Source organism: Loxodonta africana, chromosome 3 (genome assembly GCF_030014295.1).
Source record: "Loxodonta africana isolate mLoxAfr1 chromosome 3, mLoxAfr1.hap2, whole genome shotgun sequence".
In the NCBI taxonomy this organism is placed as follows: Eukaryota; Metazoa; Chordata; class Mammalia; order Proboscidea; family Elephantidae; genus Loxodonta; species Loxodonta africana.
In genome coordinates, this window is record NC_087344.1 from 210,233,005 (window position 1) to 210,260,103 (window position 27,099).

The 27,099-nt window shown below is 38.8% G+C and overlaps 1 protein-coding gene across 1 annotated transcript in view; it reads left to right on the forward strand.

Moving 5' to 3' along the window:
* Positions 1 to 25,226, forward strand: part of KIFAP3 (kinesin associated protein 3) — a 257,782-nt gene extending 232,556 nt beyond the window's left edge. The window contains exon 20 of the mRNA XM_010594968.2: positions 24,585 to 25,226. Within this exon, the coding sequence (XP_010593270.1) occupies positions 24,585 to 24,693 (109 nt within the window). The 3' untranslated portion in view covers positions 24,694 to 25,226. The remainder of the gene's footprint in view (positions 1 to 24,584) is intronic.
* Positions 25,227 to 27,099: the final 1,873 nt, after the last annotated feature.

A 27,099-nucleotide genomic window follows, 5' to 3' on the forward strand; every position in this document is an offset into this window, starting at 1 on the left:
CAATATTCAGCCAAAAGAAAAGATAAGAAAACAAGGAGGGGAAGCGAAGCTAGATGAATGGAAACAGAACAGAGTGGAAATAATGAGAATGCTGACACATTGTAAAAATTTTAACCAATGGCATGGAACAATTTATATAAAAGTTGTTAAAGGGCAACCTAATTTTCTGTGTAAACTTTCACCTAAGACGTAATAAAATATTATTAAAAACAAAATGCAACAATCCCTTTCCTTTTTAGAAGCTTATGTTCGAGTTAAAATATAATTTTTGAGATGAGTTAAAGCATACTGTTTCTTATTATTTCTTGCAACTTTTTGAAAATATTTAAGGATTATAGTATTTATTATCAAGCTTAGAGAAGGAATTAGTATTAATTGCTTTTAATACGAATATACTATATCCCTTTTAATATAGTATCAATATTTGGACATCAATAATCTTCTCCTGGTTCCTGTCCACTTTTATGTATTCCTGCACCTTGAATAAATGTGTGTCTGTGTGTGTGTTGTTGTCAGGTGCCGTCGAGTTGGTTCCGACTCATAGCCACCCTGTGCACAACAGAATGAAACACTGCCCAGTCCTGAGCCATCCTCACAATCGTTGTTACGCTTGAGCTCATTGTTGCAGCCACTGTGTCAATCCACCTCCTTGAGGGTCTTCCTCTTTTCCGCTGACCCTGTACTCTGCCAAGCATGATGTCCTTCTCCAGAGATTGATCCCTCCTGACAACATGTCCAAAGTATGTAAGACACAGTCTCACCATCCTTGCTTCCAAGGACCATTCTGGTTGTACTTCTTCCAAGACAGATTTGTTCGTTCTTTTTGGCAATCCATGGTATATTGAATATTCTTCACCAACACCACAATTCAAAGGCATCAGTTCTTCTTCGGTCTTCTTTATTCGTTGTCCAGCTTTCACATGCATATGATGCAACTGAAGATACAATGGCTTGGGTCATGCACGCCTTAGTCTTCAAGGTGACATCTTTGCTCTTCAACACTTTAAAGAGGTCCTTTGCAGCAGATTTACCCAATGCAATTCATCTTTTGATTTCTTGACTGCTGCTTCCATGGCTGTTGATTGTGGATCCAAGTAAAATGAAATCCTTGACAACTTCAATCTTTTCTCCATTTATCAGGATGTTGTTCATTGGTCCAGTCCTGAGGATTTTTGTTTTCTTTATGCTGAGACGCAATCCATACTGAAGGCTGTGGTCTTTGATCTTCCATTAGTAAGTACTTCAAGCCCTCTTCATTATCAGCAAGCAAGGTTGTTAATGAGTCTTCCTGCAATCCTGATGCCCCGTTCTTCTTCATATAGTCCAGCTTCTCGGATTATTTGCTCAGCATACAAATTGAATAGGTATGGTGAAAGAATACAACCCTGACGCACACCTTTCCTGACTTTAAACCAATCAGTATCCTCTTGTTCTGTCCGAACAACTGCCTCTTGATCTATGTACAGGTTCCTCGTGAGCACAATTAAGTGTTCTGGAATTTCCATTCTTCGCAATGTTATCCATAATTTGTTATGATCCACACAGTCGAATGCCTTTGCATAGTCAATAAAACACAGGTAAACATCCTTCTGGTGTTCTCTGCTTTCAGCCAGGATCCATCTGACATCAGCAATGATATCCCTGGTTCCACATCCTCTTCTGAAACCGGCCTGAATTTCTGGCAGTTCCCTGTCGATATACTGCTGCAGCCTTTTTTGAATGATCTTCAGCAAAATTTTGCTGGGGTGTGATATTAATGATATTGTTCTATAATTTCCACATTCGGTTGGATCACCTTTCTTGGGAATAGGCATAAATATGGATCTCTTCCAATCAGTTGGCCAGGAAGCTGTCTTCCATATTTCTTGGCATAAGTGAATGAGCACCTCCAGCGCTGCATCTGTTTCTTGAAACATCTCAATTGATATTCCATCAATTCCTGGAGCCTTGTTTTTCACCAATGCCTTCAGAGCAGCTTGGACTTCTTCCCTCAGTACCATTGGTTCTTGATCATATGCCACCTCTTGAAATGGTTGAATATCACCTAATTCTTTTTGGTATATTGACTCTGTATATTCCTTCCATCTTCTTTTGATGCTTCCTGTATCATTTAATATTTTCCCCATAGAATCCTTCACTATTGCAACTCAAGGCTTGAATTTTTTCTTCAGTTCTTTCAGCTTGGGAAACACCAAGTGTGTGTGTATGTGTGTGTAAAATTCCAATGGAATGAACATCTCAAAAATGATTTCTGAATTGTCCTTAATCTAAGAGGTAACAGAATTATCTTTAGTAAAGGATGCCACGTTGTCTTAAATTATAAGCACTTTTTTTTTTAAAGAACATGTTATTTGGAGTACTGTCACTCATTAACTTCCTTTCATTGAAGAAGCATAGATCTTTTAGAATTTTCTTACAGAAAAGGCTCAGTCTAATTCAATAATGTGGTGAATTGTCTTAGAAAAAAGTAAATAGATTTATAGATTCCGATTTTGTGGCATTTTAAGCTAAGCAATGCAGTATTTGACAAAGAATTGCATTATTACAGAAATACAACCTCCTGCATTATATAGACTGTTTAATAAAATGTATTTTCAAGGTCTGATAATTTACTAGAGTTCAGTTACTTCATTATAACAATAAGCAGTTTGGAAGGATTAACCCAGACAGTAGCTTGTTGTGGCTTTGTAATAAAGATATTCCCTATATAGAAGGAGCCCTGGTGGCACAGTGGTTAAGAGCTCAGCTGCTAACCAAAAGGTCGGCAGTTTGAAACAAACAAACTGCTGCTCCTTGGAAACGCTCTGGGGGCAGTTCTGCTCTGTCCTATGGGGCCGCTATGAGTTAGAATCCACTTGATGGCAGCAGATTTGGTTTTGGTATTTTTTCCTCTTTAGAAACACATCAGTTTCCTACAAAATGTAATTTAAATAATGGTGAGGCTTGGAGAGAGCTGTTCCACCAAGGAGTTTAATGTAAATGTTGGTTTCCTATGCCTTCCATCACATGAGCAAAGGTTTACAAAGTAGAAACTGACTTTCATTTTACATTGATGGATGGGTGGATGGATGGACAGACGGATGGATAGATAGATACATAAACAAATGACAAAACGTTTTAGTCTTTGAACTTCTTTTAACACTGACATTTTAGCTATTGATGAAGTCTTATAATTTTAATTTGAAGAGTTTCAGATTACAAAGAATTCGTTGTCCTGTACCAGGTTTTCTCATTAAAAAAAAAAAAAAAGGTATCATAGCAGCCTTAGGCCAATATTCTGTCTTTCTGAGACCTTGTGACGTAGCAGTTAAGAACTACAGCTGCCAACCAAAAAGTCAGCTTTTGGAATCCACCAGCTGATCCTTGGAAACCCTGTGGGGCAGTTCTACTCTGTCCTGTAGTGTCGCTATGAGTTGGAATCAACTCAAAGGCAATGTTTTTTGTTTTTTGCTTTTTAATTATTTGAACAGTAGTCCAAATCACTTTTTAATCTCAAAACTTCTCCCTGCCTCCTTGACCAGAACTCAGACCTACTTCAAAAAGATAAGTGTGACACTCTATTAATAGAGATATTTTCAAATGCCTGTTTGTTTTAGTATATGAAAATGACTAGTAGTTTTCTAAACTTTATACTTCTATTACTAAAGTTATTATTGGCTTACGTAAAACCTCTATATATCTGTGTTGGCTTAAGTAAAAGCTACAGATTCCTGGGGTCTCATTTCAGACTAGAGAGGCACAATCAACAAATGCTTTCCTGTACCTTTTGATTAAGTTAAAGGTGTTAAATAATTAACCTTTTGAATAGACTTATAAATGTTGTTGTTATTAGGTGCCGTTGAGTCGGTTCTGAGTCATAGCGACCCTATGTACCACAGAATGAAACACTGCCCAGTCCTGCGCGCCATCCTTACAATCGTTGTTATGCTTGAGCCCATTTTTGCAGCCACTGTGACAATCCATCTCATTGAGCATCTTCCTCTTTTCCACTTACCCTGTACTTTACCAAGCGTGATGTCCTTCTCCAGGGACTGATCCTTCCTGACAGCATGTCCAAAGTATGTAAGACACAGTCTTGCCATTCTTGCTTCTAAGGCACTCCAGTTGTACTTCTTCCAAGACAGATTTGTTCGTTCTTTTGGCAGTCCATGGTATATTCAGTATTCTTCGCCAATACCACAATTCAAAGGCATCAGTTCTTCTTCAGTTTTTGTTATTCATTGTCCAGCTTTCACATGCATATGATGTGGTTGAAAATACAATGGCTTGGCTCAGGTACACCTTAGTCTTCAAGGTGACATCCTTTTTAACACGTTATATATAAAGAAATCCTTTGCAGCAAATTTGCCCAATGCAATGCATCATTTGATTTCTTGACTGCTGCTTCCATGGGTGTTGATTGTGAATCCAAGTAAAATGAAATCTTTGACAACTTCAATCTTTTCTCCGTTTGTCATGATGTGGGTTATTGGTCCAGTTGTGAGAATTTTTATTTTCTTTATGTTGAGGTGTAATCCATACTGAAGGCTGTGGTCTTTGATCTTCATCAGTAAGTGCTCCAATTCTTCTTCACTTTCAGCCAGCAAGGTTCTACCATCTGCATAACACAGGTTGTTAATGAGTCTTCCTCCAATCCTGATGCCCTGTTCTTCTTCATATAGTCCAGCTTCTCAGATTATTTGCTCAGCATACAGATTGAATAGATACGGTGAAGAGATACAACCCTGACGCACACCTTTCCTGACTTTAAACCGATCAGTATCCCCTTGTTCTATCCGAACAACCGCCTCTTGATCTATGTAAAGGTTCCTCATGAGCACAATTAAGTGTTCTGGAATTCCCATTCTTCGCAATGTTATCCATAGTTTGTTATGATCCACACAGTCGAATGCCTTTGCATAGTCAATAAAACACAGGTAAACATCCTTCTGGTATTCTCTGCTTTCAGCCAGGATCCATCTGAAATCAGCAATGATATCCCTGGTTCCACGTCCTCTTCTGAAACCGGCCTGAATTTCTGGCAGTTCCCTGTCGATATACTGCTGCAGCCGTTTTTGAATGATCTTCAGCAAAATTTTGCTTGCGTGTGATAGTAATGATATTGTTTGATGACTTGTGTATTCCGTCCGATCACCTTTCTTGGGAATAGGCATATATATGGATCTCTTTCAGTTGGTTGGCAAGGTAGCTGTCTTTCAAATTTCTTGGAATAGACGAGTGAGCACTTCCAGCACTGCATCCGCTTGTTGAAACATCTCAATTGATATTCTGTCAATTCTCCAGTGCCTTCAGTGCAGCTTGGACTTCCTCCCTCAGCGCCATGAATTCCTGATCATATGCCACCTCTTGAAATGTTTGAATGTCGACTAATTCTTTTTGGTATAATGACTCTGTGTATTCCCCCATCTTCTTTTGATGCTTCGTGTGTCATTTAATATTTTCCCCATAGAATCCTTCAGTGTTACAACTCGCGGCTTGAATTTTTTCTTCAGTTCTTTCAGCTTGAGAAATGCCAAGCGTGTTCTTCCCTTTTGGTCTTCTATCTCTGGCTCTTTGAATGTGTCATTATAATACTTTGGCTTCTCAAGCCACCCTTTGAAATCTTCGGTTGTTTTACTTCATCATTTCTTCCTTTTGCTTTAGCTGCCTGACGTTTGAGAGTAAGTTTCAGAGTCTCTTCTGACATCCATCTTGATCTTTTCTTTCCTGTCTTTTTTGCTTTCTTCACATACGATGTTCTTGATGTCATTCCACAACTCATCTGGTTTTCGGTCGTTAGTGTTCAGCGCATCAAATCTATTCTTGAGATGGTCTCTAAATTCAGGTGAGATATACTCAAGGTCGTATTTTGGCTCTCGTGGACTTGCTTTGATTTCCTTCAGTTTCAACTTGAACTTGCATATTAGCAATTGATGGTCTGTTCCACAGTCAGCCCCTGGCCTTGTTCTGACTGATGATTTTGATCTTTTCCATCATCTCTTTCCACAGATATACTCAGTTTGATTCTTGTGTGTTCTATCTGGTGAGGTCCATGTGTATAGTCACCATTTACACTGGTGATAAAAGGTATTTGCAATGAAGAAGTTGTTGTCTTGTAAAATTCAATCATGCAATATCCGGCACTGTTTCTGTCACCAAGGCCGTATTTTCCAACTACCGATCCTTCTCGTTTCCAACTTTCTCATTCCAATCACTAGTAATTATGAGTGCATCCTGATTACACATTCTATTAATTTCAGACTGCAGAAGCTGATAAAAATCTTCAATTTCTTCGTCTTTGGCCTTAGTGGTTGGCGTATAAATTTGAATAATAGTCATATTAACTGGTCTTCCTTGTAGGCATAGGCTTATAAATAGGAGCATAGTTAATAAGTTTCTTTTTTGTGGACATAAGTCAATATTCTATCTCAAGTATATATATATATATATATACACACACACACATAGTTTTTATGCCTATTTTTTGTTTAGCTTTAGAATAAACTAAAGTTGATACTTCCTACTTTTTCAGAAATTCTTCCTATTTCAGGTTTTTCCAGGAAAAACAAAGCACCTTCATAATGGCCTATCAGATGTTAAAAGGCAGTGTAATCTTAAAAAGGAATACAGGGTTGCGTGGACAGTATGAAGTGACTAATTTAGAACCTCTGAAAGGTGAAAGGATGGGAGGAGGCTTCTGTGAACATAGCTAGGCAAGTAAATTTTTAAGTTGCAACCGTAACTTAAAAATTTCATCTGTTCAAATTGATAAAAGATACTCTATAAAACTGTATTTATGTAGGTATTCAAACTTCATGCTGTCATCTCTTTCAAAGTAATAAACAGGAATTCTTAAAAGTCTTAAAAAAAAAAAAAAGGTTCCTGAGGGTTAAGGCCTTTATAAATATCGAACTGTTGTAATTTAATTTGCCATCTGTATATACTGTAGGGAAAAAGAAAACATTTACAATTTCTTACAGTGACTTCTTGCCTCTTTTCCCCAAGGTGTAGGGAAGGAAGTTACTATTTTACATCAGCAAGCGAGCACGATAGTCATTTTAAATTTAATCAGTTTGTAACCACTCCTTGCTCTGTGTGCTTGATACAGCTAACATAGTTATACCTGTATGCTAGTTTGGATTACTGCCTAAAACCCACATGTCGTACGAGAATCTCAAAAATATATAGTGCATTTCCATCTCCCTGGAGAATTCTCCTCATATTTGCCCAGTTTTGCTTATAAGTTCCAGGTTGTAAGGTTGGCACAAATCAAAAGATCACATGAACATCACAGACTGAAGGTACTGCACCCTAGACATTTCAACTGCCTGTGCCCTTTTCTGAGAGAAGCCACGAATGTAGTAGTAAACCTGAATACAGGAATGTGTGCAATTTAGGAAGTGATGGCTGCACCAGATAACTAAAAACCTCATTTTTGGTTTACTGCCTTCAAAATAAACTCACTGAATATAAAATAATATGAAAAGGCATGTAAAGAAACTTTCCATGTATTTTTCATCCCTGATGGTGTTCTATCGTTTACATTAATCATAACGGAATCAGAAGGTTTTTGATTGAATAACCTTACACCAGCAGCTCCGTCTCACTGTGGTGAAAGGAAGCTATGATTGGCCGTGGTGTTATTTTAGTGCAACAACAATTAGTATGCAACAACAATTAGTAAATTTTTTTTTTTTTTAATCGCTATGAATTATGTGGTGATTAAGGTTGTGTATCAACTTGGCTGGGTCATGATTCTTAGTGGTTTAGCAGTTATATAATGATATAGTCATCCTCCATGACGTGATTCAATGTGATCAGCCAATCAGGTGTAAAGGGAGTTTCCTTGGAGGTGTAACCTCCGTCCAATATATACAGGGATTTTCTGGCAAAGATCGCTTGCTCTGAATCTTGCATTTGGCGCATCATCGTCTGACCTCTGGTTCTGGGAACTTGAGCCAACGGCCTGACATATTGCCTGCCAATCTTGGAATTCATTGGCCCCCACAGCCTGTGAGCCAGCAGCCTGCCATCTTACCTGCCAATTACGGATTCATCAGAATCTGCAGCCCATGAACCAGCAGCCTGGCATCTGACCTACAGATCTTAGGTTCGTCAGCCCCTGCAGCTAAGTGAGTCATGAGAAGCTCAAGCCTGATGCCAGACCCACACACTTGGGACTTGCCAGCCTCTGCAACCTCGCGAGCCATTCCCTTGACATAAATCTCTCTCTCTCTCTCTCTCTCTCTCTCTCTATATATATATATACACACACATATATACATATACACACACACACACACACACACACGCTTCACTGGTTTTGCTTCTCTAGACCCAGCTTGATACATTTGGTACCCAGAGTGGTTCTAGATAAACTGAATCATAAGGATGATTTTTCTAAATTGGTCTTCAAGTCTGACTAGTCTTAAAGGCGTTGATGACCCTACCTCCAATAGTAAAGATCAGACCAAACCAAACCCATTCCCATTGTGTCAGTTGCAATGGAAATCCCAGTGGCGTAGTGATTAAGTGCTTCAGCTGCTAACCAAAAGGTTGGCAGTTCGAATCCGCCAGGCACTCCTTGGAAACTGTATGGGGCAGTTCTACTCTGTCCTATAGGGTCACTGTGAGTCGGGATCAACTCAACGGCACTGGGTTTGGTTTTTTGGGTTAAGTGACCCTATAGGACAGAGTAAAACTGTCCCGATAGGCTGACTTTTTGGTTAACAGCCATAGCACTTAATCACTGCGCCACCATGGTTTCCAGTAGTAAAGAGGGTGCTACTAATCCATGGCGTCTTGTGGCAATATTAATACTCAAAATATCGCCACCAATAGATCAGGTATTGATGACAAGCAAGGCTCTGGGTGATCACATGTTTAATACTTTTCTACAGTTTTGTCAGAATGAGCAATATAGGAAAGCTGGTTGGTTGGTCGGTCCTGTTTTTGCTAGGCAAAGTGGTGAAAGAAAGAGATGAGCTCAGGGCTTCAGAGTCACAGCTCAAGTGCCACGTAAAAGACTTCACTTCAAAGTTGCCACTTGTGCCCTGAAAGAAAGTTTTATTTCTTGTAGTAACAAAGCTGATATTACTAAAAACCAAACCCAGAGATTTATCATAAGAGTGGCTAAGTTACAACGCCACCTGAATTTCCAACCTCGAATGGTGTCTGAAGTTAAAGTGAGGGTGTTAATTGGGAAGAAATGGGATCCTGAAACTTGGGATGGGGACATATGGGCAGATAATCAGGAAGCTGGGGACATTGAATCCTCTAAATTCATTGAATCGTTCCTGCCAACAAAACCATCCCTTTCACTCCCAAATGAAGAAATTACTCCGTCTTTGTCTGTGAAGCCACCCTCCCCAGTAAAACCATTACCCCCCTCCACCCCGATCTGACAATATTAACCCAAATATGTCTGAAAAGCCTTTGAGATGCCACCAAGGGTGGCGTCTGAGCCATCACCTGGGGTGGTGTCTGAGTCATTACTTGGGGCATCACCTGGGGTAGCTGCCGTACAGGACATTGCTGAATGTTCCCAGACCCACCCCCACCACCCATTTTATTTCTAGACCAATAACTAGACTTCAGTCTCAGCAAGCTCCAAAAGGTGAAGTACAAAGTGTGACCCAGGAGTAGGTATGCTAAACTCCAGAAGAACTGCTTAACTTTTCTAATGTGTACAAACAGAAACCTGGGGAATATGTGTGGCAATGGCTATTAAGTGTGTGGGATAATGGTGCAAGGAACATAAAGTTGGATCAGTCTGAGTTAATTGATATGAGCCCACTAAGCAGAGTCTTCATTCAGTGTTTCAGCTTGAGAGGTTAGGAAAGGATCTAATAGTTTACTTGTTTGATTTGCTGAAGCATAGATTACACGGTGGCCTAAATAAATCAAGTTCAAGTACCAGACTTCCCTTGGTATACTGTAGAAGAAGGTATCCAAAGGCTTAGGAAATTGTCATGTTAGAGTGTAATTTATCAGGTTAGACCCACAGACCCACACATGGAGCACCCAGAGAACACACCTTTTTTTATCACAACAGTAAGGAACAAATTTGTGAAGGAAGCCCCAGCATCCTTGAACATTGTTGTGATTGCATTTTATGTAAGTCAGATTTGACAGTGGGAACTGCCCTAACTGAATTAAGACAGTAAACCACAGTGGGACTGATTGGACCCAATGGTAGTACGGACCAAGTGGCAGCACTCAATCAACAAAGATAGGGTGAGCATGGTTATGGTAATGGACAGTGGAGTCAAAACAATAATCAGAAGATTCTGACTACTATGGACTTGAGGCATTGGCTGTTTAGTCATGGTGTTCCTAAGAGTGAAAGAGATGGAAAGTCTAAACATTTACTGGATCTGTACAAGCAAAAGAAGTCTAGGTCAAGCGAACTACAGTCTAAGTCAGATGCCAGAATAGAGGCCCCTCAATCAATTGCCAAACTTGAGTCAGTTTACAGACCCACAACTCCTTGAATGAAGGGAAGGCTATGTCCTCTTGAGGAAGGACCCCGTTACACTGCCAAAAATGTATATTGTTAATCTTTCTCCCACCCCTTCTAAAGCCATCTGTGGCCTTTTACGAAAATGACTGTTTATTGGAGAAAAGGAAATAAGCAGACTTTTCAGGGATTACTAGATACTGGCTCTGAACTGACACTAATTCAATGAGACCCAAAATGTCACTGTAGCCCACTATTCAGGGTGAGGGGGTTGTATGAAGATCAGGTTATTCATGGAGTCAGCAACATGGACTTCCACTCACCGAGGCCAACTAGCTACAGCCATTACGGAGTGCCCCATCTCCCAGCAGCAGAGACCAACACTGAGTTCTCAATATGGCACCATCCCTCAAGGTGATCAGCCAGCAACTTCGTGGTAGGTTGGTCATATGGGACCATTTCCATCATGGAAAGGACAGTGTTTTATTCTTACTGGAATAGATACTGTGGATATGGATTGGCCTTCCCTGCACACAGTGCTTCTACCAAAACTACCATCTGTGGACTCACAGAATGATGTATTCACCATTGTGGTGTCCCACACAGCATTGCCTCAGATCAAGGGACTTAATTCACAGCAAATGAAATGCAGCATTGGGCTCATGCTCATGGAATTCATTGGTCTTACTATGTTCCCCATCATCCTGGAGCAGCTGCCTTGATAGATCAATGGAACGACCTCCTGAAGACATAATTTTGGCACCAGCTGGGTGGCAGTACTCTGCAGGGTTGGGGCAGTGTTCTCCAGGAGGCTATATATGCACTAAACTAGCATCCAGCATGTGGTGCTGTTTCTCCCATAGGCAGGATTCACAGTTCCAGGAATCAAGAGGTAGAAATGGGAATGACAGCACTCACTGTTACCCCTAGTGACCCACTCGCAAAATTTTTGCTACCTGTATCTGCGACCCTATGCTCTAGGGGTCTAGAGGTCTTAGTTCCAAAGGGAGGTATGCTCCCACCTGGAGACACGTCACTGATTGCATTGAACTGGAAGTTAAGAATGCAACCCTGCTACTTTGGGTCCTCATGCCTCTGGGTCAACAGGCAAAGGAGTTACCATATTGGCTGGTGTGATTGATCCTGTCTAAGATCCTGTCTACCTAGGGGAAATTGGATTGGTGTTCCATAAAGTGGTAAAGAAGATTATGTCTGGAATACAGGAAATTCTTTATGGCGTCTCTTGGCACTACCATGTCCTGTGATTAAACTGTAACAACCCAATTCCAGCATGACTACTAATGGCCAGGCCCTTAATGAATAAAAGTTTGGATCACCCCACCAGGCAAAGAACCACGACCAGCTAAAGTGCTTGCTGCAGGTAAAAGGAATACAGAATGGGTGGTGAAAGGCGGCAGTTCTAAATACCAGCTACGACCACATGACCAGTTGCAGAAACGAGGACCATGGTTGTTATTGAGCATTTCTTCCTCGTATGTGTACATCAATTTTTTTTGTTTTCTTCACTTATAAAATGTAAATAGGGCTAGTGCTTTTTCGGTTGTATGCATGTTAATTCTATCACGTTAGGCACAAGTATGACTTTGTAATGGTCTTTATTTGGAGATTGTGTATGGTTTAAGGAGGTGTGTACTGGTGCCAAGTGGACAAGATGTGGACTGTGATGGTTAAGGTTGTGTGTCAAGTTGGCTGGGCTGTGATTCACAGTGGTTTGGCAGTTATTAATGATATAGTTTGGCAGTTATGTAATGATGTAATTTGGCAGTTACGTGATGATGTAGTCATCGTCCATGCTGTGATCTGATGTTAATCAGGTAATCAGTTGTGAAGGGAATTTCCTCAGAGTGTGGCCTGCATCCAATATATATATGGATGTTCTGGCAAAACTCGCTTGTTCCAGCTCGTCATCATCTGATCTCTGATTCTTGAGACTTGAGCCCGTGGCCTGCCAGTTTGCCTTCTGATCTTTGGACTCATCAGCCTCCACAGCCTGTGAGCCAGCAGCCTGCCACCTGCCATCTTACTTGCCAATATTGTGAATACATCAGCCTTCTCAGCCCTTGAGCCAGCAGCCTGCTATCTGACCTGCTGATCTTGGGTTTGTCAGCCCCTGCAGCTGTGTGAGTCATGGGAAGCCTCCAACCTGATTTCTCACCCACGGATTTGGGCCTTGCCAGCCTCTACAACCACATGAGCCATTTTCTTGAGGTACATAAAAATATATATATATATATACTGTTCACTGGCTTTGCTTCTGCAGAGAACCCAGCCTCCAGAGAACCCATGGCATTATTTTAGTGCAACAACAATTAGTATAATTAGCATGCCTATGTGTAGCCATAAATCTCTGTGAGTTATGTAAGAGCCTTTAAAAGCAAACAAGGAGTGGGATGCAGACCCCAAATTCTCATGAGACCAGACTTAATGGTCTGACTGAGACTGGAAGGACCCTGGTGGTCATGGCCCCCAGACCTTCTGTTGCCCAGGACAGGAAACTTTCCCAAAGCCAACTCTTCAGACAGCAATTAGACTGGACAATGGGTTGGAGAGGGATGCTGGTGAGGAGTGAACTTCTTAGATCAAGTGGACACTTGAGACTATGTTGGCATCTCCTGCCTGGAAGGGAGATGAGAGGGTGGAGGGGGCTAGAAGCTGGCGAAATGGACATGAAAAGAGAGAGTGGAGAGAGTAATTGGGAGTATGTAGCAAGGTATATATGGGTTTTTGTGTGAGAGACTGACTTGATTTGTAAACTTTCACTTAAAGCACAATAAAAATTACAAAAAAAAAAAAAAAGCGAACAAGGAAGCATGTACAAGAAGCATACCAGGTGTAACAGAGCATCTCTTAGCTTTCTGGATTGTATGGCACAAGTCAGAATTTCCTGAGCGTTTGTAAGGAAGGCCCCGTCATGATTTTCATATGTCCTAACAATAACAACATCAAATATATACTATAAGAGTGCCTACCATTCTTGTAAGAGACTTGGAAATATTTCAAGGCATAAAGATGTTAAAAGGGATAGCCATTTCTTATTTTATAAAGAGAAACCATGACAAAGAAAGTTACAGATATACACTGAAACAGGTTCTATCAAGAGAGTTAGAAATCACTTTCAGATATCTAGTTGAGGTTATTGCACTCCACAAGCTTTAATAAAACTCAGGAGTAGTTAGTTTTGCTGAATTTAATAAACATAATTCTCAGTCTTTAAATTAAGGGAGAAAATGCCCATGTACATTAGTGATTTTAAAAAAAAAAGTATGGTATTTTCTTATGTTGCTTTAAAATAATTTAAAATGCAGAAATAGGGCTCAAGTTAGAAAAATATTGTTAGAATCACGTATTTCTACATTAAACTCTACGCTGAATTTGCTGGGTATTGATGCAGTGTTTTCCCAAAGGGCGGATGGCCATAGTCTGTGAAGACAACATAGAAGTACCTTGTTCCATCATCAGAAGGCTGACAATCTAGTTGATCAAAATGACTTAAATCATTTAATCCGTATCTTGACAACCTAAAATTAGCCTGAGACCTAAGTAGGAAATGAATTCGCCTTTTTAAATAAACCTATTATAAAGCAGTCAATTTTTATTTTCAAAGATCAAAAAGTTTATGAAATTTAAGGGTAGAGATTTACTTTAGTGCTTATTCTTCTAATGCTAAATGCAATGTCAGTGTATCACACAGTATTCTGAGATCCTAAGTGCTGTAGTAAATTACTATTAAATATCTGACCTATATTGATTATTGATTGCTGAAATTACTGAATTAGTGTTTGAAATTATCAAATATATTCTAACACTGTGCAACTAGATCTTTAAGAACATCCCAAAGAATAAGGCAAGACAATGCCTTTTTGTTGTAGATTTGAAATTATGAATACATTTAGAATCAAGTTGTCAGACGTCCTTGATTAGCTATTTAAAAACATGTACTTCTAATGTTTAAAATTGGAAGATTATTTAGCCTAAAAAAAATTGAGACAAATAAATGAGTAAGTGGACTATGACATAAGTTGGAAACTTTATATTCAGTTTCTTCTGGTAATTACTTGAGATTTTAAGACAAACATCAGTCTACCTCTTACGTGAGGTAGTAAAAGAAAATGAATAATTTCAGAAATATGCCAAAATATTGCCAGACTGTATTATTTATTTAAGGACTTTGGAGACAGGAGTTTTAACAGGAATTTCTCATTTAGGAGAGACTGGTGTACGTCCACAGGGATAGCATGTACGTAAGATGGCCGTATTACTTCTTTGATTACGTACACGTCAGATTTCTACCTGCTTTATAATGAGAGACGGGGAGTTGATATAGCCCACTTTATATAGTACTCATGATAATTTTAGATTCTCTTCCTTCTCCTAACTTGTTCATTTCCATGGTGTTTTATTACTTTCTGTTTGGTGCTTGAGTTTTAGTAACTGAAGGTCATTATTCATGTTTTAACTGGACGAAAGAGTTTTTAGTACTAGCATTAACTTCTGAATTATGTTTGAGGTCTTAGATTTTACAGCATGTTTAGTTTCTTTTCATTTCTTATTAGTATTTTTCAGTACTTAATAGTCTCCTTCCCCCACCTCTTACAAGAACTCTCCTCTGTTCAGCATCAGAAGCGTTTTCCTCTCTGGCATGTGCTCTCTAGATCCCCAAGCAGTATAAGCAAATTGGAAAGTTCAGCTGTCATTCTCAGAAGGTCATAGATCACACTAGCAGCCGGAGTAATCCAAGAGGTTTTAAGTATCATAGCATTTAGTTTAAAGTGAAATTTGCTCTGACAGGGCTGGCAGACCAATAGGAAAAAGAAATATTTGTGCTTGAAGAAGTGCACATGTAAAGACCGAGAGTATAACTGATGGCTGGAAGTGATTTCAGTCTAAAAAAACAAATCATTAAGAGAGTGCATAGGGGTAAAATACACAGTTCATATTTTAAAGAGTCTCAAAATGAACCAGCAACTAAGGTTAGCATTACATAGTAATTAGTCGTGGTGTTCGGGCTTTAACTCACTCGGTTCCGGACAGTATACCATACCACTTTGCTCACACCAGTGAGACAGCGTTGCTACTTACGTGACACTCTCTACTTTAAGCCTACAGCAGTCATTTTGTACCTGAAGAAGCCAAGTTGTTATGACAGATTATAAAGAAATGTGGAACCAGTAACAGACAGTTATCCAAAGGAGGTGCTAATAGCTCAGTTTATCGACCCAGGGGTTATTTAAGCGGCTCAGAAAGCTCCCTTACCATTTGGTGGTGTGAAATGAGGCATGGCTTGATATTATAGAACTTCTAATTTCAAGAAGTCCATGTAGCTAATTGATGAAATGCAAGTTAAAGATTCCTAGATGGTATACCTTCATTAAAAGGTCAAGATAAAAAGCCTGAGTCCATTATAAGTTTAAGCCAATATTCACTTCAGCTTGGTAATCACAGCAGACAACTTCCTTTAGATACCTAGTAGAGTATTATTTTTCTGTTAATTGCTACAAATGAGGAAAAAGAAAAAAAAATTTTAATAGCTAAGATTATTTTTTTGAGCCCTTGTTCTCTTCAACACAGCCAATTTTTGAGTAGCAGAAATACAAGATTGATAAATTCAGTCCTTGAATTGCAGAGCAGATAATAAGAGTAAAATCAAAAGAATTTCCAGCCAGGTGGTAGACTGAGCTGACTTAGAAGGTCCCTACTATATAGATATATAGAAATGGTGGACAAAATATAACAAAAACTTCCCAAACACGGCCAAGTTCACAAGAAAGATGGAATGCCCCGAGTGCAAAAGAAAAGACAAACCACTCACAGGAGTACTGAACTAGATATAGGTTGTATGGTGCAGGAAGGCACAACCAAGTTCCCTGTGTAGCACCTGGAAGTTGAATGGGTTTTTTCCTCAGATGAAACCAGGACTAGATGAATCTAATTCACCATCCCAGAAAAGCAGCCAAAACTTGCCTTAGGTGGGAGAGGATACTCACTCATGAGAAGGAGAAACCACAAGCATGCTTCATGCACATAAGATGTGTTCTATACGTCTAAGTCAGGGAACCCGAAGTCAAGAAATTGCCATTCAAATTGATTCAGGATGATGAAACCGCCAGAGCCTTGATACATTATAAACAAATACAGAACCACTCCGTAGAAATATTTCCAAAGACCAACAGACAAATAAGAAGACGAACAAACCTGAAGTTGAATGCACAATAAAAATGTACAGAACACGTGAAGAAAGGACTGTCGTGAGGGGAATCATCAGATGCAACAAGCAAGAGTTAGGACACCCAAGAACTTGAGCTAGGACGAGACTCTCAAAGGGACTGTAAAATGCAATTAATACAAAGGAATAGCAAACTTAATGCAATGATGATACAATATGAAAACGTACTAACTATAACTTCTCAACATAAAAAATACAACCATTAAAATAGACTCTGAGATGGGCTAAACAGCAGATTAGGAGGCATAGTAAGAAGAGAAGTGCAAATTGAATGAGTTAAGAGAGTCATGAAGTAGGATATCTTTACCATTCAGAATAAATTAGTGATATTTAAAACATACTCCCTCCATCATTAGTACAAATTAGTTTTTAGCTGAAGCATCTCAGTATAATAACTAAAATGATCTGTTTCCAAGGTGGATTTTTTTTTCTCCTTAGAACCAACACATGTCCTTAAATTTTATTTTTTATAAGCTCTAAATGAATACTTTAAAGACAGCCTCCCACTACTCATGTCATTTTATTATTTGCCCTTGATTTTTGGAAAAATGTTACTTAGTTTGATTTCACTGAAAATACGATTCTTTTATGATTTTTTAGCCATTTAGTTTTATCATAACAACAGGAAAATTGGTAATCATGCATATAAAAAAAAAAAAACTAATGACAACTAAACTGGATATAATTGATGAAACTTACTAAAAGACTGCTTAACTGCTCTTGGATTTCATTTTCTCAATAATACAGAGGTTTAAGTGCAACGGAATGAGTAATACCTTTGAACAACCTAAAACATATATTTATTACATTTAGGTATATAGAAACAAGATGCCGTTGACACAGGCTCAAGGAAAGTTTTAGGAGCTATCCTGTAATAATAGTACTTGAACAAGCATGTACGTTAGGTTTTTCAATGTCCAAGACAATCAGCATCTTTTCTTCTAACCTATCATTTTCAGGCGCCCCACATTCATAAAACATTTTTGTATATGACTGATAGAAAGGCATTCTTATTTTGCTCTAACTAAATTCTTTCTCATTTATAAAACGAAGACATTGATTATCTGAGAAAGCAATGGAATGGAAACCACATTCTATCATTGTTAAATATGCAGAGAAGTTGAAATTCAATAAACCTTGCTTTAACTTTTTTAAGTATATGACAGTCAGTGGTGAGGCAAGCTCTCCATCTAGTGGCTGTTGTATAAGTCACAAACCTTTAGTTCTAGATTTAATAACACATCAGGGCACAGTGGTGAAGAGCTCAGGCAGCTAACCAAAAGGTTGCAGTTGGAATCCACCACCTGTTCCCTGGAAACTCTATGGAGCAGTGCTACTCTGTCCTATAGGGCCATGACTGGAATCGACTGGACAGCAACAGGTTTGGTTTTTTTGGTATACAAATGTTAAAGGAGCCCTGATGGTACAGTTGTTAAGCGCTCTGCTGCTAACCAAAAGGTTGGCAGTTCAAACCCATCAGCCACTCTGCGGGAGAAAGATGTGGCCACCTGCTTCCATAAAGATTGTAGCCTTGGAAACCCTATGGGACACTTCTGCTCTGCCCTATAGGGTCACTAAATCGGAATTGACTCCACAGCAATGGAATACAAATGTTAGATATTATTTTATAGACATTATCTCATTCAGTCTGTACTTCTTACTATATTTAAGAATTTCAGGGGGGAAAACGTTCTCTTCTGCCAGAATAGCCTAGCCATTCCTATTGAGTATAGAGACAAGCTACTGCTGCAATCTGATTTCATCTACATGGAATACCGTAGCCTCGTGGTTATTTTATTAAGCATCATATTAAAGGGGCAACCATTGTTTCATCCCAATTAACTATAACCTTTTAATTTTGGGACAATTTTGAGATTTTTTTCCCTTCATTCTTAGTTCCCATCTAGTAAAAGTGTAACAGAAAAACCCATCTCAAAAGAGGTAAGATGCCATTCTTTGTTGAGAAACATAGCATAGTTGATCGCTGCTCTTTCTGCCAATGCTCCTCTAGGGCTTTCATTACCTCACGTACAGACATCCATAATTGCCTCTCTGCCCACTTTGCTACTTCACTTATCTTTACAGAACTAAGCCATTCTCCTTAAAAACCACTGACGCTCTTCAAAAGCATATAGTTCTTAGCCTGGCAGACGAAGAGCCTCAAAATATGGTCCCAGCACCTCCCTTTCCAGCCTTACCTCCCACCACTTGCTTACGTCATAAACTAACCACAACAAACCATTTGCTGTTCTTCGGCTTTTTTTCTCTCTTGCTCAGCCTGCCGTTCTACCAGGAATTTCCTCGTTTGTGACAACCTACTTGTTTTTTAAGGTTCATCCATACTTTTGAATGCCCATGCTGGATGGTAGGGAAATAGCAGTAAGGCAGCCCTTGTCCTCCATGGTGCTTACATTCCAATCGGGGAGAAAGACAATAAACAGAGTACAGGGTCAGGAAGTGGTAGATGAAAGTAACTCTGTGAGGCCTGCTTAGTTTCCTAGATTCTTCTGTAGCAATTTGTACGTATCCCCAATACTCTTGCATCTATTAAATATTTCATCCTCTTCTATTCTTCTGTAGCAGTTTATACGTATACAAGATAATATTATTATCGGAATATTTGTTGCATATTAGTGGCCTCCAGTCCTTGTGGTCAGTGGTCATATCTTATTTATCATTGCCTTCCTATGTCTTTTGTATTTTTCATTGGTTCCAAACACTGTACTTACCACATTGTAGGAATTCAATAAATGTTTCTACGGTGGTTGGATGGATGGATGGAAAGACAGATGTATAAAGAATCACTATAACTTAGCTCTAAATTTTCCATGATGAGTTAGGCCTAAACTGAAATTACACTGATGTCGAATTTATAAGCTACTTAGAAAAGAAGATAAACATACTGGTTTTGATTCTGTGATCAATATATTGGTGTAATTGACAAAAAGAATGAACTCTTCCAGAAAATTATTAGCATATTAAACATACAGTGCTATAAGAGCCTGGAAAGTTTCCTCCCAAGAAAGTTAGCTCATCTTAAGTCCTTTTACTTGACATTCCCAAAAGAATTCCAGCCTTTGGTATTATGTTATAGATCACAAAGATGGGTAATTAGTAAGAATCACTATTCCCCATTTTTAAATGTAAACACTGTCATAAAGGATTTTGTCTTAGGGAGAATAGATCTTTAAAGGCAGACCCAAACTAAAAAGATAAAACTCAACATGGTAGTTATAAGTGAAAATTGTATGTCTGTGACAAGCACACAATTATACACACACACACTCAATGTAAGCCAACTTTGCCATAATGACTCCTTAACATTTTTATTTAAAGTCAATGTAACCTCCATTAATAGAGGGCCTTAATCCCCATTACCGTCAAAGGATCTCAGTATATTCTGTACTGGTTTCAGACCATGTCATAAACATCATGATAATTTCAGCTTCGTTATTTTAAAAGAAATACTAGAAAATCAAAATGATTTTAGAAAGGCTATGAGATGGTAGAGATCTTGGACACCATGTCATGAAGAATAAGTAAAAGAGGGCTGTGAGGCAGGCATGTCAAAGAAGAATTAGATAGACTTCTTGTGTGGTTCCAGAATGTATTCTAAGACTAATAGAACTAGAGTTCAGATCAGTGTAATAAATAACTTTCCAACAGTTTGATGTGTCAGTTGTCAAGTGTCCATAAATGAAATGAACTGCCTTGACATAGCAGTGAGCACTCCAACCCTGGAGGTATTCGGGCAAGAGCTGGATAGACCCTGCCAAGAAAGCTGTGAATGGAAGTGTAGACAGGATTATTTCTAAAAAAATTTTTCAAGTCAAAGATTCTATGCGCCTAAGAAAAGAGAGCTTGGCTTGAATTTTCTGCCTCTTTCTCCTTCCTGTCGACTAATATGTTCATTATTTGCTCGCATGCATAACGTCTTAGAAGAAAAAGATTTGTGTTGCTTTTATCTAATTTTAATAAAATATTGATACTTTTCACTTATGCAGCACTTTTCATCCAAGGATTTCAAAGTGCTTTACAAATATGCACTAATTAAGCCTCACAGACCGCCAGAGGTAGGTGGTTTTCTTCCCTTTCTACAGGAATGTCACCTCTGGCACAAGTCTAATAAAAGCCTGAGAATGCCCGGGACTCCTCACTGGCTGCCATCTCTTTGCAGTGTGCTGCATGCGAAGCACCACTTTCATGTTGGGATTTCTTTTCTCCTTCGAATCATCTCAAATTTAGAATTCTAATGAATGCTGTTAAAATTTTGTTTGAAGCCTTATAAATGTTAGAGATGATTCAGTCTTCTCGCTGAATGAGAATTAGATTTTTAAATTTTTTTAAACTCTAGATATGGTTTTGTATTTGTTGTTGAACTTTAAACAAATTTTTATATATTAAGAATTTGTCATCCTTCTCGGTACACAGAAATCATTGTTCTTGAAACTAAAATTTAATAGATTTATTTGTTACCTTACCTGTCCCAGTTATCAGTGCACAACAAACAGTAACCATTTTCTTTGGACTAGAATTCTGTATTTTCAAGAAGAGATATTGCATTTTGGGATTTTTCTAATTCATCAGCCCCAAATATGAGGATAAAGGTTAAATTGCACTAAATAATTAGTTTTGTTTAAAAAAAAAAAAATAGCATAGTAATGGCATACCCTAGTCTGGAGGAAGACACAGCATTTCATGTGGGTTAGCGGGTGTCTGTACAGAGACACCCACGGTGCAGGGCTGGATTGAATTCCCACGTAAATAGCCAGATGTGCAGACTCTCACCTGCAGCAGAACGGTCATGCAGCAAGGGTTCCTTGGCTCTCACCACCCCGATTAGGGCTGTGACTGCCTGTGATAATGCCTGATCTTAGTTGAGCCCTACTGGATCAGGATAGCGGTTTTTGCTGTGACACTGCCTTTTTATATTCTTGGCTTCCGTTCCCTTCCAGGAGAACTTGCATGAAGAATCTATATGCTTTCATTTAAAGGAATACCTCCTATTAGGCTCTCCTGCTTTTGAACCAGACTCAACATTAGCAAGGCTAGGTCCTTATTCCAAGGGAGAAAGTAAAGTAAATGTCCATGTGTCCCAAAAAAATATGTGTCCAGGTTTTAGCATCCTGAAAAAAACAATTTTCCCATTAGTAGTCAGATGAGAGACTTTAAGGAAACATACTATTCTGTTTCAGAGTCATTTTGTTAAGATACCAGTTGTACGGATATAGTTGATTTTTCATAATACAAAAGGACCTAGGACCTATGTCAGGGTACCCTCCACATTGGCCATAATGTTTTAAATATTATTTTTTTTAAACAAGTTCATCTGTGATACATGAAGGATAATTCCAGAAACATTCATAGTAGTAGCTGGTTTCACATTTTCACCCATGAAAACTTTTCCCTGGTGATATCTATGGAAGTTAAAAAAAAACTAAGCCATGTCTGTATACTGTACTACACACAGGTGTCTCTAGGTGAATTGCCAACTATATAAATAAATCTTTACCAAGATGATCTCAAGACTCAGAGGCTCAGAAACTCAGACTTACCAATGTTCCAGGGTTAGTCTTTCACTGACATGGATGTGTTGATTCTTACTAATGTGATTAGCATATTTAAAAAATATAAAAACAGAATGTCCATTTGTTAATTTACATTGAAATGTATAACCATCAGGCAGACCAGATTATATCTAAGCTTATTTTTTACCCTGTTGGCAAGCCACATGGGAAGTTTGCCTATTGATCATAGAAGTTAAAAAAAGAGAGTTACGCAATTTGGATGTATAATGATCTCAGACCCTGAACTTGTTAAGCCCCCTTCCTCAATTAGGATCGGATAAGCCTAGCAAAAAGGACTTTGATGGTGTTGTAGGTCACCATCTCCCAAGGAATGCTGGGGTGCGTACCACCAACATGGCCTTTGAGAAGCTGCTTGTTCTGTGCTGTCTTGGTTGGCAGACTCCCTTCTGATAACCGTCATCATCTTTCAGACAGAATCACAATCATATTGGTATAAGGTCCCCTCTGAGTCGTTCTGTTCTGAAGGTACCTTTACATATTTCTTCCCTGAGTCACTCTGTGCCTCTTGTTTCCAGGTTCTTCAGAGAGATCTCACATAGTCCCTAGAATTGACAAACAAGGACAAAATTAACTTGAGTTTAGCATACGTCTGCTGCTGCTCCACCTCAGGGAGAGGTGCTACAAATGTGGGGAGTGGCCGAAGGCAGGTCATAAGAAGAAAGGAGCTGTATAATCAGTCCTAAAATAATTAAGAGTCATTTAGAGACATATTTGTTAGCCTTAGTGCTTTAGGAGAAAATATGTCAGCACCAACTTTTCCTCAGATGTTAAAATGGTACAGGTGGATCTTAGCACATTAATTCTTGAAATATCTTTAAAGGCATTTCTAGAATATTTCCTTACTGTCGTCATCATAAAATTTAATATCCCTCTCTTCCCATGGGACCAGAAAGGGTAGGAGGTGCTTATTTTTTACCATTTCAAAATAAAATCCAGACTTAAAAATTTCAGCCAACTTTTAAAAATTACAGAGTTTTTCATATAGGAGGAGCACAAAAAGATTGATTTTTCCAAGGCCACTGGTAAAAATGCTAACCTGAAACGTGTCTCAAAAACTTCGTTTCCCTGAGAGGCAGATTCGTGTGAACAGTGTGCCCTAGACGTATTGTGATTCTTTACATTTAGTCTTTAGTTTTACCCCAGTCCGCACACACACAAATTATTTAAAATCTTAACATTTTAATAGTTCCTTCTAAAATGTTTTAATTTAACCTCACTTTGAGTTGTGAGAAGTTAGTGTCCATGTGCGTATACTTTTCAATCATTGAGATTCTGCTGAAAAGTGTCTTTCCATCTAGTGCAGTCTCAAATAACAACTCATTTAAATACATTTATTTTTCCAAAGCTTATATTTCTGCATTGTAAATGGTTTTCTTTGATTGAAGATAATAAGCTCACTAGCGTCCACTGCATGCGCTATGCATGAGCATGTTACAGCTGCCATATTTGCCTGGCAAGGTACGTATTTTGTCATTTTGCTAAGTGTTGGATAAATTCCTTGATCCTTAAAAAGTGCTTTGGAGAACAGATTTTCTTCTAATAATTTATTTACAGACCAAAGAAAAATTTTTTGAAAAATAATAATCATAAAGTTTAACCACGCTTCAAGCTGTCTTTCAACTCTTTAATAGACTAGAAACATTAGGCCAAAGCGGGTTATCTTTGGGCTTCCTTACTTCCATAGAGTAAGGTGAACCTGAATTTGTAATGTCTCAGTGTCACTTGAAAGAAACGTGTACTATGTAAGTAATGTTTTACTCTGAGGAATCAGTAGGACCTGCAAATGCAACCTGGCTGACTTTCACATTTTGGAGAATCCCTTGTCTTTTTCTCCCAGTCGTAGGCTCGTGGTCTGATTTGGCCCCGGGGCTAAAACTGAAATTGCATGTCCCTACAAACAGTGGGTTAATCCTATATCTTCATATAAAAAGGACATCCTAATATTATAAATTAGCAAAGTTTGGCTGACTACAGTTTTAATGTTATCATTCCCTAGCAATGTGTTTCCTCATATTCTGACATAAGAACTATATAAATGTAATTTATTAAATAAAACTTTTTGACCTGATTCTTTCACTTTGTCTTGAACAGTACCTGCTGACAGAGGTTTCCAACATTTTTAACACACATTGTTAGAAGTGAATATTTTATTATACACGTTTTTATGGCTACATTAACTTTACAGTTAATATCCACATCATTCACTATCACTGCTAGGAAGAGAATCGTGGATGTAAAACTCAGCCTTTCCGCTTAACCCATGTTATAGATGTATGGTGAAAACATAACTTACAGTGCCTTTTTCTCTTTTTAGCCTTGGAATGGATGGCTTTGGCCAGCCGGTTGGCATTCTTGGACGCCCTACCACCGCTTACGGATTCCGCCCTGATGAACCCTACTACTATGGCTATGGATCTCGATAAAGTCACCCCTTTGCACATGTACTCTCTGCTTAGAAGAAACCTGTGTGGGTTGGATTAACTTTGAATCTTGGCCTAATAATGCATGTTAATACTGCTGTAGGTCTCTGTTTCTTTTACGTCTCCACGTTGTTAGCTTCAGACCCACTCCAGCCCCTTGTGTCTTGTGTTGAGTACAGTGATGCAGACACTGCCCTCGCATCACATCTTGATGCCCAGTTTCATTTCCCACAAGACTCCAAAGTGAATGGCGAAAAGTTCCTAGACTGGAAACAAACAGTACGTTATGTATATGAAGTGACTAATTTAATTTCCATTAAAAAGAAACAAAGTACAAATGAATGAGTAAAAGTCATGTGTTTGTATTTAATGCATTTCATTAGTGCTTACATGCCTATTTGTGGTGCACATGAGTTGTGTGTTTTCTGTTCTTTTTTCCCACTTGTAAACTTGAGTATTTCATGTGATATATGCTACCTTTAAAGTTTATAAAATGAATTCACATTTTTTTACCCTCTTCTATTTGCCTGTAGGATTCCTTCCCATAGTTATTAACTATCAGGTTTCAATTAACAATGGAACATATGCCATAAGTTACATTGTCTATAACTATAGTCTCTTTCCCCAACGTGTCTGTCAGTTTGTCGTACTGTGGGGGCTTGTGTGTTGCTGTGATGCTGGAAGCTATGCCACTGGTATTCAGATACCAGCAGGGTCACCCACAGAGGACAGGTTTCAGCTGAGCTTCCAGACTAAGACAGACTGGGAAGAAGGACCCGGCAGTCTACTTCTGAAAAGCATTAGCCAGTGAAAACCTTATAAATAGCAGCAGAACATTGTCTGATATACTGCTGGAACATGAGCTCCCCAGGTTGGAAGGCACTCAAAAGATGACTGGGGAAGAGCTGCCTCCACAAAGTAGAGTCGACCTTAATGAGGTAGATGGAGTAAAGCTTTTGGGACTTCATTTGCTGATGTGGCACGACTCAAAATGAGAAGAAACAGCTGCAAACTTCCGTTAATAATTGGAGCCTGGAATGTACAAAGTATGAATCTAGAAAAATTGGAAATCATCAAAAAATGAAATGGAACACATAAACATCAATATCCTAGGCATTAGTGAGCAGAAATGGACTGGTATTGGCCATTTTGAACCAGGTAATCATATAGTCTACTATGCTGGGAATGACAACTCAAAGAGATGGTGTTGCATTCATCATCAAAAAGAACATTTCAAGATCTATGCTGAAGTACAATGCTGTCAGTGATAGGATAATATCCATATGCCTACAAGGAAGACCAGTTAATACATCTATTATTCAAATTTACACAGCAACCACTAGAGCCAAAGATGAAGAAATAGAAGATTTCTATCAGCTGCTGCAGTCTGAAATTAATCAAACATGCAATCAAGATGCATTGATAATTACTGGTGATTGGAATGTGAAAGTTGGAAACAAAGAAGAAGGATCAGTAGTTGGAAAATATGGCCTTGGTGATAGAAACAATGCCGGAGAACGAATGATAGAATTTTGCAAGACCAACGACTTCTTCATTGCAAATACCTTCTTTCACCAACATAAACGGTGACTATACACATGAACCTCGCCAGATGGAACACACAGAAATCAAATTGACTACATCTGTGGAAAGAGACAATGGAAAAGCTCAATATCATCAGTCAGAACAAGGCCAGGGGCCGACTGTGGAACAGACCATCAATTGTTCATACGCAAGTTCAAGCTGAAACTGAAGAAAATCAGAGCAAGTCCATGAGAGCCAAAATATGACCTTGAGTATGTCCCACCTGAATTTAGAGACCATCTCGAGAATAGATTTGACACATTGAACACTAGTGACCAAAGACCAGATGAGTTGTGGAATGACATCAAGGACGTCATCCATGAAGAAAGCAAGAGGTGACTGAAAAGACAGGAAAGAAAGAAAAGACCAAGATGGATGTCAGAGGAGACTCAAACTTGCTCTTGAGCATCAAGCAGCTAAAGCAAAAGGAAGAATTGATGAAGTAAAAGAACTGAACAGAAGATTTCAAAGGGCCTCTCGAGAAGACAAAGTATTATAATGACATGTGCAAAGAGCTAGAGATGGAAAACCAAAAGGGAAGAACATGCTCGTCGTTTCTCACAGTGAAAGAACTGAAGAAAAAATTCAAGCCTTGAGTTGCAATAGTGAAGGATTCCATGGGGAAAATATTAAACAACACAGGAAGCATCAAAAGAAGGTGGAAGGAATACATAGAGTCATTATACCAAAAAGAATTAGTCAATATTCAACCATTTCAAGAGGTGGCATATGATCAGGAACCAATGGTACTGAAGGAAGAAGTCCAAGCTGCTCTGAAGGCATTGGCGAAAAACAGGGTTCCAGGAGTTGATGGAATATCAATTG